At 40.4% G+C, this 12,706-nt stretch overlaps 1 protein-coding gene across 3 annotated transcripts in view; it reads right to left on the reverse strand.

The window, feature by feature from the left end:
* ncor2 (nuclear receptor corepressor 2) overlaps positions 1-12,706 on the reverse strand; it is a 110,365-nt gene that overhangs the window by 11,779 nt on the left and 85,880 nt on the right. For 2 of the 3 annotated variants that reach the window (XM_084389874.1, XM_084389873.1), the window contains 19 exons: positions 10,703-11,126; positions 10,169-10,274; positions 8,844-9,084; positions 7,347-7,394; positions 6,852-7,013; positions 6,404-6,516; positions 6,146-6,248; positions 5,970-6,068; positions 5,745-5,848; positions 4,434-4,581; positions 4,223-4,345; positions 4,029-4,103; positions 3,722-3,936; positions 3,102-3,462; positions 2,810-3,019; positions 1,381-1,626; positions 998-1,093; positions 653-889; positions 62-248 (listed from right to left, as the gene is read on the reverse strand). In XM_084389874.1, coding sequence (XP_084246000.1) covers positions 62-248; positions 653-889; positions 998-1,093; positions 1,381-1,626; positions 2,810-3,019; positions 3,102-3,462; positions 3,722-3,936; positions 4,029-4,103; positions 4,223-4,345; positions 4,434-4,581; positions 5,745-5,848; positions 5,970-6,068; positions 6,146-6,248; positions 6,404-6,516; positions 6,852-7,013; positions 7,347-7,394; positions 8,844-9,084; positions 10,169-10,274; positions 10,703-11,126 — 3,298 coding nt within the window. The remainder of the gene's footprint in view (positions 1-61; positions 249-652; positions 890-997; positions 1,094-1,380; positions 1,627-2,809; positions 3,020-3,101; positions 3,463-3,721; positions 3,937-4,028; positions 4,104-4,222; positions 4,346-4,433; positions 4,582-5,744; positions 5,849-5,969; positions 6,069-6,145; positions 6,249-6,403; positions 6,517-6,851; positions 7,014-7,346; positions 7,395-8,843; positions 9,085-10,168; positions 10,275-10,702; positions 11,127-12,706) is intronic. The other variant, XM_084389875.1, reaches the window with a different exon arrangement.

A 12,706-nucleotide genomic window follows, 5' to 3' on the forward strand; every position in this document is an offset into this window, starting at 1 on the left:
CAGCTTCATCATGTTTATCTCATTAGATTGACCATATGCAGTATGAGGGAGAGAGACTTACCGTAGGACAGAGGGACTGTTGTGCTCAGAGTTGGTAAGGTTCTTTGAGCTGGTGTTGTGCAGGACACTGGGTCTCTGCTGCAGGCTGTCCTGGGGACGGGGGGAGAGTGGGGACGACTGGTGACCAATGAATGGATGAGAAGGGGGACGAGAACTGCTGCTGCTGCCGCACATTTGTTCAGGTGCTCCTGTTTGGACACAATGTTTAGGCGTTTAGCAATAATGGTCTGCATTCTGGTCTTGCAGATTAAGACTAATGACTAAAGCACACTGAACAACTCAATACTAATTAAATTATAACTACAGCTGTATATCAGCATTTTTAACTAAAACTTATTGAAAAAAAAAAGTCAGGTAGTTTAAATAAAGCTGAAATAAAAGAATAATAATAATAAAAGAATAGTATGTAAATCAGCTGTAAATCAATTAATGATTTATCAAATTAATTATAAAATCTTCCAAAAAATGTATTATTTACAATTAATCCCATATAAAAATATTTGTTGAGAAAAGCCCCGAGATGTAGACAATAAAAATACATTAAAAAAGCATTAAACATATGGCTTTACACATTCAAAATGAAGGCGCTCACCTGGTCTCCATATAGGGGCGTGCTCCACGTTACCATGACCGAGGGACTTGTCTCTTTCTCTGTCCCTGTCCCGATCTTTCTCACGCTCTCTCTCTCGGTCTCGCTCCCTGTCCCTCTCTCGCTCTCTCTCACGATCCCTCTCTCTTTCGCGCTCTCTTTCTCTCTCCCTCTCTCGTTCTCGTTCTCTCTCCGAAGACGTCAAACTGCCTTGCATCTTGCTCATGTGAGAGGCTCCCACTGTTAAGAGACAATAAAATCATGAAGTGACGTGAACAGCACTTTTACCAAAAATTAGTTTTTAAAATCACCATGTGGTGTGTTTGAGTGAGTATACTGCTCTCTAACCTGGTGAGATGGGAGAGGTGTTGTAGGCTCCGCCGGGGAAACCTGGAGAGGTTCCTGGGATGTATGCGAGACGATCCATGGGAGATGCAGATGTTCCTGCAAATACACAGTAAACAAAATGAACGTGCCTCAGACAATCATATGTTAATATAACATGTAATATTTAATATGACTGCCCAAATTTACATATCAGTGCTTATTTCTGTATTCAGCTAAACGAAAGCTTCCACCAGGTCACTAACATATAGGAATACTTACTCCAAAAACTGAATTCCCCATCATTTACTAACTCTCATGTAATTCTCAGTGAATTAATTACTTAAATTGTTTCTTTAGAGGACTTGTGAAGGACAAAAGCTATGACCACTTTGAGGACCCCTCACCTCTGGGTGTGGGCGAGTAGTTTAGGGACTGTTCTCGAGGGGTGAGGCCTCTGAGCAGGTCAGGTCTCTGGGCAGCCATGGCAGCAGCAGCGGGCCACTGGTGCATCTGCTGGGAGGTAATGTAGTCATTGAAGAGCGTTTGTCGGTTCTCCAAAGCTGCTGTTTCAGGGAAACCTCTGATCAGATAGGGTGGATAGGGGTGAGGGTAGCCAGGAGCGGGGGCCAGGTGACGGGGCAGGTAATACGCTGCAGTGGAGACAATAAACAGAAAGTCAAACAGAGACAATACATTACATAATATTAGTGTTGTCAATCGACAAATCCATTTTTCTGCAATTAATTGTGATTAATCGTACATACCATTAAAGTTTTTAATATATTTTTATGTTGTAATACCTTCAAATTTTATCTTCAAATGAATGTAGAAAAAACAAAGACAGTGGGCCTCATTTATGAAACTAATGCATGACGGAAATTTGGGCGTAAGGCCGTTTCGACCCAAAACTTGGCATTTATCAATATGGAGGTGAGCGGTGACTACGATCAAATCTCACGTCAGGTTTCAGCTCATGTACGCAAGTTTTTAAGTTATCGTGAACTTGCGTGCAGCATAGTAAATCTGGTGGAGGATTGTGATGAGAGAATTTTGTTCATTTAGATTATTTTCCAGGGCTTTAGCTTTATATTCGCAAATATAACAGCATAAACAACAGAACATTCCCACACATCACGCACCTGCAGTGCTTCTGTTATCCGAGAAAACCAGAAATTAAGTAGTAAAAGGAATAAAATTAATAGGACTACACAAAATATTTTTCACTTAAATAATTAACAGATTAACAAAATAAAATATAAAACTATGCGACAAGTTATATCAAGCTATACGCTACGCTTGCTTTTGTGACACTCTAGTCTAAGGCATTGTAGTTTTCTTTATATCTTTATTAAATCCAACTGATCGCGCAGGTGCCTCACGTGCACACACAACATATCAGATATTCTAAAATTAATCACATGCTTTAATTTAGTCAGCCCTACATAATAGATGATATATTCAAATTAATGAATAATAAATTTTCAGCAGCCATTACTCCAGACTTTAGTGTCACATGACGTTTCAGAAATCATTATAATACTAATTTGGTACTCAAGAAACTTTTTTTTTAAATTATTAATGTTGAAAACATTTGTGCTGCTTAATATTTTTGTGATACATTTTTCAGGATTCTTTAATAAAAATAAATAAAATAAAAATAAAAATAAACAGCATTTGTCTTTACGGTCACTTTTGATCAAATTAATGCATGTTTGCTAAATAAAATAAAAGGTAAAATCTGTAATTTTGTTTTCCACATTACATTTTAAGATTTTACAGGCCTTTTAAAATTCCCTGTCATTTGTACTGCTAAATTGCAAATGCGTGAAATACCTGGGTCAATCGGGATGCCCCTGGGCAGAGATGCAGGGTCAAATGTTAGAGGTATCTGGCCACGGTACATATCGGTTCCCAGCCCCTGCAGGATCCTCTCGTAGGCCAAAGACGCAGTGTGCTCACCCACCGTTAGTGGAGACTTAGTGGAGCTCATATCTCGAGGGGTGGGAGTAGACTTTCTCTCCTGCTGCTGAGCCTTACTAGAGCCTAAGACACAGAGCAACAATTTTTAAAACCTCATAAAACTCACACCAGCTACTTAATGCCATTGACTGGTAGAACATGATACCTTCATGTGCACGCTGTGAGCTTTCTCTGCCGGACAGTGGAGAGGCTCTGTGTGAGGGTGGAGGATAGCCAGATCTTTTGTGATCTTCATAGCCCACTGGACTGTGGTGGGATCTGCTGCTTTGCTCTCCACTCATCGTCAGTGGAGAGGCACGGGACAGAGAGCTGGGGGTGCTGACCACAGCACTGGGTCGGGATTTGCTCCCCATCTCATCATAGCGAGCCCTTTCAGACCCTCTGTGCTCAGGCCTGAGCTCTAGATGAGGGGGCAGTCCGGAGTAAGGCCGAGGAGAGCTGGCGATGATGGAGCGCACGTCATGCCGCTTGGATGAGCCGACGGGCTCTTGTTTCATAGGGGTGCCCTGTAGAAGACACATTAAGTGAGCAAATATCAGTATTTAAAGCCTTGGCTTAATTTCATCAGCTGCCAAAGACAACGTATAAATAACCAATACCAAGATACAAAAGCCAGACTTCTCGCATCAATCCAAACCTAATATGATTTTCGTAAACGTGGCAAGAAAAAGTGTAGTACTTTCAGAATTTCTACGGATTTAAATTAATTTGTGAGATTTTCCACCAGAACAAGTAAAAAATGTCAAAGTCAGAATTATAAGTCACCTGGGTGATTGAGCCCTCTTTGGGCTTGCCTATTACGACCCCCTCAGGAGGGATCAGGTGGATGGAGCGTCCTCCCTCTTTGACAGTGGGCACCATACTCTCATGAGAGCGTGATTTAAGAGAATCAGTGGGATGACCAGGGCCACGGGGTGATGGAGAGCCCTCTCTTTTCATCAGTTTAACGTTTTGACGCTGACAGTCATCCCGTGGGATTCCTGAGAGAGAAAGAGAGAATTAAGACAATGACCACCTCAAGCTGAAGGTCGTCAGTCGAGGCTGTGGCCTGTGTTTCTGAAATCATGCTGACCTTGGGATATGGATCCACGGATGTGGTGTAGATGAGGACTATCACGATCATGAGGCATTGCTCGACTAATCAAACCTGCAGCACAGAGAAAAAGCAGATGAAGGAATGTAAACTGGAAAAACGGGAAACAGTGAAACTTCATGTCCGTGATTGATCAAAATGTAATAAAAAAAAAAAGAGCGTGTTATACTTACCTTCAGAGGCAGATAGTGAGTCTCTGATGGGTGGTACACGAGACATGCCAACATCCATCATCTCGTAGGACCTTTTCAGCCCACCCATGTCTCCACGACCCTCTTCCTTAGAATTTGTACCCCCTGTGTGATCAAACACACACAATAGTTTGAAACTAGTTCTGCCTGTATCACTTAAGTTATGAGCACTTATATGTTTGTGCACACTTACGGTCAAATGAAAGGATGTGTCCACTGATGCCCTCGTAGACTACGTGCCCTTTAGAAGGAGTGTCTTCTCTGCTTCTTTCTCTGCTGGGGCTGTCCTCAGTGATTAGACGGGTTATTGTGCCCTTATACAAAACATCTGCAGGAGTGCCCTGAAAGAGATGAAAGAAAATGCTTTGTTTAAATTCGTCATGAAACGAAAGTTGCGATCATCTCTTCTTACATATTTGAACCGTATATCCAAGTGAGACAACTTGAGAAAGTCTTTTAAAAAAATACGAAAACTTTTCCTTTACTTTTGACATGCAATGATGAATTGTTTAACATAAAATTATGGAAATTTACTTAGATAGCTACTGTGGTCAATTTATTTGACGTTGTCTTAAATGTATACTTATGTAAAAAGCATAAATACTTTAAAATACTTTATAATTCGTACAGAAAACGAGTTAAAGACTACAATGCACATAGGAGGGTAAGACTTCCTCAAGTCTGACCTGGTTTGACCCATGTGTTGTGAGATCAGAAAAATTAAAGCAGCAAGCACTTTTTGTCTCTGGTATTTCATAACAATTGTATTTTTAGGTTACAATACTAAAAAAACGGATGCTAAAATGTGCTTCAAAAAGAGGCTGGAAACTTTTCAAGTTTGTTGCAAGAAATCACAGCAGGACAAATTATTTTTAAAGGTTTCACCTTTAATTGGAAGTTTGGATGATGTTTAAGCTTCATGCATACTAGTTAAAAATACCATGTTTCATACAGCTGCATATGACTAGTACCTGTATCAGGTAGACAATGGCTCCTTATCTTCTAATATATCTGCCAATAACTCTTGCAAATGTCAGAGATAAACCCCGGTCTGATTAAACAGCAAACAGCCCAACAACATTCTGATTTGCGTGAGCATGTAATATGCGCCACAGTAGGTCAGTTGGCACATTGAGTGCGTGTTTGAGTGATCAGTAACATCAGGCTGCGATGAGACGTGTAAACATATTAATAAAGGGAGAGAACAGAATTGCACGCTGTGTACCTGTTGTTATGGCAACTGATTACCAGTTATGTCATAATATGACGTGGTATGGCTGTGACGCAAACTGCCTGTTCCATTTGTTTGTTGAAGAGCCATTTATCTGAGCTGACTGCTCACTGTAATGTGTGTAAAATTTCATTCAATTGTTTGTAAATACATTTTTGATTAGTCAATGAAATGTTGCAGCTGCAAAAACAGATTTTGGAAAACTTTCAGTGCCACCTCTCTTCGACAAAAGAATGAACTGAAACGGCTTTTATAGGGAGGGAAGCTTCCTACCTGAGTGATAGAACCTCCTCTATATGATATGGGAGGTTCTTGGTGCACACGTGTGCCAGGGATGCCCTTTGTGATGCTGCCACCCTGAACAGCTGGCATGGGGCCTGTGAGAGAGAGTTAATACTGTTTTCAATCTATTCGCGGTATAAGCCCTATTTCTGCATTTTAATCTCTTTGAACCAAGACTGAAATGAGATGAGGGATAATGATTTGGCCAAAACTCACCCCGTGATGCAGCACTGTCCTGTGTGGAGAGATTCTCAGCCTGAGAGGAGGCAGAGCTACGTGGAGACAACTGCTCTTGTTTAACCACTGGAAACCCTCCTAAGGAGACAGGAGACGTTGGATATGGAAAACGGATTGCTGACTTATGATTGCTCGCACTTACGACTCACACTCACCCATTTTCCTCTGGTCCATCCAGGAGAGAGCCATGGATCCTGGTGCTGGGATTTTCCCGTGGTCGGAGCCATGAGATGGGTTGTGCAATTGCACTGGAGTACCCTGCAATACAAAACGGCATTAACACCAGCATGTACATAATAAAATGCTTTTAAAACACTTTGAATGCACTATACATAATATTAATGATCGGTCCCAGTAATACCACGTCAAAAGAACATTCATTGCTACTGTGAGAGATTAAGTGCTGCTCTTACCTGCGTGATAGAGCCGCCAGGTTTGGCAGAGGAGATGAGAGGAGGGGGTTCTGGGATATGTAGAGGCCGCACTGCAGCCATTCTCTCCTGTGGCTGTAGAGTGGGAGCCAATGCTGAAAGAGAGTGAATAAAACATTTTTTATACAGTACTGAGCAAAAGTTTTAGGCACGTTAGTATTTTCACCCCCCAAAAAAAAGAAAATGGTTTTCAGCCAGTTATTTATATCTTTTGATGTAGTGTGTCAGTAAGAAATATCATCTTAATAATATTAATAACTATTATTACATTTAAATGAATAACATTTATTGTTATTTATATTCATGTATTTTAGTTCATATTATTTTATTACATTGTATTAAGACAAAATATGTATTTTATTATAGAAAATTATCTGAAATAAATAATTAAATAATATTTGTGAGACTTTAGACAGCAATATTGTCTTACAGGGATTGTAGTGTAGCAGCTGTTCATGGCTGAATTTGGCCATGTCTCTGGGCGAGAGCTGGTACGGTGACATCACTGGCCGGCCTAGACCAACAGCCCGAATGTCATCAGCCCCGGGAATCTTTTTACCGTCCGCAAGAGGAGAGAACGCCCGGGATTTATCTGCACACATGCACAAAAACGTACAAAGATGACTGTCAAACAGATGATTACTGGATAGCAGTCTATGTCACTCTTTTTTGGCGAAGGTGAAAATGACAAAGCTCAAATCATCATCACAACCCCTGCATCAAAAGCAGCAATCTCCAGTGTGAAAACACACAGATAGCAGTTATTCCACTCATCATAAGGCTCATCAACACTGTAAGCTGGAATCTGCGAGCGTAGCGGCATGCAAACACATCTGCGAATCATTCACACTCCCAGAAATCAACACGCTTGATTAGAGTCTGATCTAACAGTGTGTGAGTATGCGCGTGTGGTGTGTAAACCTACGTAATCCATGTAGCAGAGCCTGAAGCCATCTCTCGTTCCACTCCAGCTCTGCAGGGACAGACACACTGCAGCTCATCACATGGCCATGACCCAAGACTCTCTTTCTCTCCAAGTACTCAAAAGGAGCAGTTTTGTGACTTAACTCAGTGCTGAGTGCCCACATTTAATATCACCACAACCATCTTTGCTTAATGAAGTGAAATTTCCCTGTTGAGGACTCCCATTCATGGCGTGAAGTGATACTGAGATGAGATAATCCCACCCTTTCCAGAAAAAAAGGACTTCCTCTCCCTGTCCTCATCCATTTAACTTCTTTTTAAAGGGCTTCTCTTTTATATAAAATTTAAATCACTGACTAAAAATAGGCCTTCAATTATATTTTCATGTTACGGTCGATATAAAAAAATCTACACCAATGTGTCTGCACATTGCAGGGATGCATTTAAATAAAGAATATACAGAAAACAAGTTTAAAAAAAGGATAATGCCCAATCAGTCTAAAAAGTAATACAGCATAAGTTTTTTTTTTTTTTTACTTTGAAAGAGGCCACAGAGTGATACAAGAGACTAGCACAGATATGGAAATCAGACTTTTTTTTACAGCAGAATGCTGCAACTGATTTTTTAGACTCAAGTGTGCCAAAGAGCAGTGTAATAAATATGAAGTAGTTCCTGATGGACATTATAAAAAATAAGAATAACTTCTCTTAGCTCATTCTAATATGGTCACAAATATATTGCGCATCCCTAATTTTATGTGTACGGAGAGTAAAGACTAGCAATGTTATTATAAGGTTTAAACATTACAAAAATATTTCAATGGTTTAGTTCTAATGACTCATAAACAGTGCAAGTTCATTTAGATCTTATTAGAATTAGACTTTTTATGCAAGATTTTATTGAAACTAAACAAGATTTCAGTTTGGATGTGGTCACATTAGCAAAATTTTGCAGGCAAAAAAGGTGATGGTCTATGTTCAATAGCGTAGCGATGTATGAAGCACAGCTCACACTTTTAAACCAAGCATTGTTTTTATGGTTAACACGGCGAATCCGGGTGACTAACTTGAACCCATTAAAGATAGCATTGATTTCTATAGAAACGGCTGGATTTTGCTCGTGAAAACTTGCCAAATAATGTTTAATGTGCACATCAGCCTGTTACTAAGGCAGCATTCATTTCAGATCTGCACGTGTCAGGTAACAAGGTGAACTGCTGTTGGTGGTTGTTCACTACCTGTCTGTCTAGGTGGTCGGGTCTTGACTGAATACACCATCTTTTTTTTACTATATTTACAACCAACACACTCTTCACAGCATTCAAAAATACAACAACCCTACCACTCACATGTGCACAGACACACACATCAGAACTTGCTTAACTGGTGGGGTTGACACAACCAAGGAAAACAATGGTGGTTGAGAAAGCTGAGGAGGGAAACGGACTGAAGGAACAGATGAAAGGATAATGTGGGATAAGGAACATGAGCAGCTTACCCTCTCTCTCTCTGTCAGAGACACCAGGGCTGCGAGTCCTGACCCGTGGGCTACTTGAGTCCCCGACCCCTGGATAATGCTGAGATTTGGTTGGCTGTGGCTGCTGCTGTTTGGCCTCTTGGGAGGATTCATGTGCCATGGTAATCTGCTGCTGGTATAACGCAAGAGCATGGGGCATAGCCTGCTGCTTCCCTAGCAACCCAGGCCGGTTATCTCGTCCTGCTACTGACACCTCTGGCATCTACACACAAAGACAAAATGCTTATTTTATGCTTACTATAAACCATTACAGAAGACATGTACATGTTTATAATCTACTTAAATGTGCCATAACATGAAAAACTAGATTAACAGGAAGAGGAGTCATTAAGAAAAACACAATGTTTACAATATCACAACTATAAGCACATTAACATGACCGCCAAGGGTGTGCAATATTGACGAGGTGGGGGGAAAACGGACAATATTTCCCCCTTTAAATTGATGGTAACACTTTATTTTAAGGTGACGTAGTTACACGTTACTACATGTACTTACTACAGTAATAACAGTAAAATATGCATAATTACAAGTAACTAACCCAAAACCCAACCATAACTCTACAGTAGGTACACGTAGTTAATTAATATCACTCAGTACTTATTTGAGTAATTACATTCTAACTGAATTATAATAGGCTACATCACACAGCAAAAGTGTTCAGTATCAAGGTATGATTTTGTTTTTTCAAAGTGAGTGACATACTCGATAAGGTCAGCTTGCACATTGTTGAAACAGCTATTATGATATTATTGTAAACAATACATATTGCATACCCCTAATAACCACCCATGTCCACATCACTGACTTCAGTAACAGAGTGGGTGGTGCTCACATGCAAAAAACTGCTAGTCAATTATAAACGAGGTAATTTACATGCAATCTTAAATGGACAGCAACAACCAAACCCATTTGAGCCATGTAGAAGTCAGGGGGAAAAAATACGTCCCTTTAAAAATACAGACTAATAAAGAAGAGGGAAATTACGAGGTCCTCTTAAAACAGCACATATCAGTTTCCACACCCCTCCTCTCGCCAGAGCTCAGACCGTTCAGTCTTCTGTAAACTCATCATGAGTGTCTGAATAGCTAAGAGCAGAGGTGGAAAACTAGCATCTCATTGGATTAAAAACAGCCTTAGTAACCATGGCAACATGGAGAGAAGATGCTAATCTGTGTAATCTGGCCAGATATGGTTTATGTTAAAAACCTCATGAAGTTCAAACCACAACTGACTGAACATGAATAACGGCAGGATGAAAAGCAGATGAATGTTGGGATACTCACAATGGGAGGTATGGCGGCCGCTCTCTGCTTGAGCGTTTTGAGGTCCAGTGGTTTCTGAACTGGAGAAGAGATCACTCCATCATGGGCGAAATTCAACAAACTCGGCCTAGGAGACGTCATTGTGTTGAGAGTGAGAAGTGTTATTGCTTAATATGGTTGTGGTTCTCTCTTATTTACTGTCTTTGTAAACAGCCCATTAATGCCACAAACCCACAAACACACACACTTAATCATCATCCCACCACACATAAACAAATATAGACTTTCCACATGCAATCGTATGGAAATGTAAAATGCAAAATACACGAAAGATAGCCAGACAGACACACACACACACTTCTCGCTCTGTTATGTTTGGCAAGCTAACAGGGTAATGTTTCCCCTGACTCGGCCAACATATACAGTGTTTGCTGTCATGGAAAAAATAGAGTCCTACAGGACAAATCAACAATCCCAGCCTCCTTAACCACAAAACACATCAGACCCCACCCAAGCAACCAATCAACCCTCACTGCCAAACACACACATTCTCACCTGTTCTTTTCTGAGCTTTCAGTCTCCTCCACCTCATCGGCGCTGCATGTGGCGCTGGAGTCGCTGTCGTGAGCTCCGCTCTTTCCTCCGTGCTCTTTCTTCTTGACCTCTTTCTTGCCTTCCTCCACCTCCAGGGCAGGAGGCTTCTTATCTTCTCCTGCCACCTCCTTACCACCCTCCCCTGGTTCAATCTTCACTTCCTGCTTCAATCCTCCCTGCTCCCCTTCTCCCCTCTCCACTTTTGGCTTCTCATCCGGCCCTGTCTCCACAGCTGTCATGTCCTTGTCCGTGGAGGAGGAGGAGGAGGAGGAAGTAGCGTTGGGTGCAGATTTGGGCCGCGCCGAGCCCTCTTCTTTGACCTTACTGTCATCGGAGGAGCGTGGGGAAGGGAGGCTCTCAGTGTCTGAGCTGTTATTGGCTCCACCTGAAAAAAAAGGTGATGGGAAACGTTGTAAGAGGGCATGACATGGACGGTAGCTGATCTGTTGAGTGTGGTTTGGTGATTTAAAGTGTTTTTTCTCCCATGTCTTGGAATAAAGATCTGATTATGGGCTTGATCAGCCTTTTTTGGTAAAATACACTACCATTCAAATGTTTGTGCAAGGTAAGATTTTTTTTTATGCTGACCCATGCTGCATTATTTATTTGACAAAAACAGTAATATTGAGAAATATTATTACAATTTTTTAGATTCATGAGATGACAAAGCTGAATTTTCAGCATCATTACTCCAGTCTTCAGTGTCACATGATCCTTCAGAAATCATAATAATATGCTGATTTGGAGCTCAAGAAACAGTTCTTATTATTATCTATGTTGAAAACAGTTGTGCTGAATATTTTTGTGGAAATAATGATACATTTTTTCAGGATTCTTTGATAAATAGAAAGTTCAAAAGAACAGCATTTATTTGAAATAGTCTTTACTGTCACTTTTGATCAATTTAATGCAACCTTGCTGAATAAAAAATATGAATTTCTTCCAAACTATTGAACGGTAGTGTGTGATTGTGTGGAATCTGGATATTGTGTATGATGGTAATGACATTTCACTTTTTGGAGAAATAGCTGGATAAACATTTAACAAAAGTTAGCAAGCTGTCAATTAACTTTAAAAGTTTTAGAGAAACTTGTTAGAAAAACTTGACTGTTCTCTAAAATGATTAGCATGATGGAAATGACAGCAGCACATACATTGTTTACATAAATACAAAATATCGCTTTAAAAAAAAAAAAAAAAAAAAAAATACTAATACTAATAATACTGAAGACCAAATATAAGTCCAAAATAATGAAACTCTGACAAATGTAACCTTTAACAATATGAAACATTTTTAAAATCATCCTTTGGCACAAAAGCTCCTAAACGAAAGAATCACTCATATCTAAATCTAACATGTTCTTTGTCAAATCAAAAAGTAAACATAACTAGTAAATACACAGCAGAGGATTATGATAAGCCTCATTTTCCCACTGGCATAACAAACCCCAGCCGTTGAGTGTGCTCTCCCAGCTGGAAGTAATTACACAATAACCATAACATAATAAGCACTTCCCTTGCTGGCTTTCTTTCACAAGCTTTGACCTGATAAATGTGGCTTTATGAAAGCTTACGAAAGCCATTTATCGGCAAGCCACACCTGATTGCCAAACACACAGGACAAAACACTCATTTCATAGCTGCATGGTGGACGTGTGGAAGTACAGCTCCAAAACTACATCCACAGCACGACACACACTTTGACAGCAAGACAGTGACAACTACACCTCTAGCCACTTCCCAAAATACAGCTCCCCTGAAAAAGCAATCCATGTTTGTGCAGAGTGTCGCCTCTTTCTCAGAACTTGACAAAAGTAGGTCAGGGTTCTATCACGGGTGAGGTCATAGGTGAGTCTCGGCCACGTGTTCCTGATATTCTGAGAAAAGCACGAGCTGCTGTGGGATTTCCTGGCAACCGCAAAATCTCAGAGGTGTTTCATTGTGATTCGTTTTATAGCTATGTCT

Source organism: Rutilus rutilus (assembly GCF_951802725.1).
Source record: "Rutilus rutilus genome assembly, chromosome: 19".
Taxonomy (NCBI): domain Eukaryota; kingdom Metazoa; phylum Chordata; class Actinopteri; order Cypriniformes; family Leuciscidae; genus Rutilus; species Rutilus rutilus.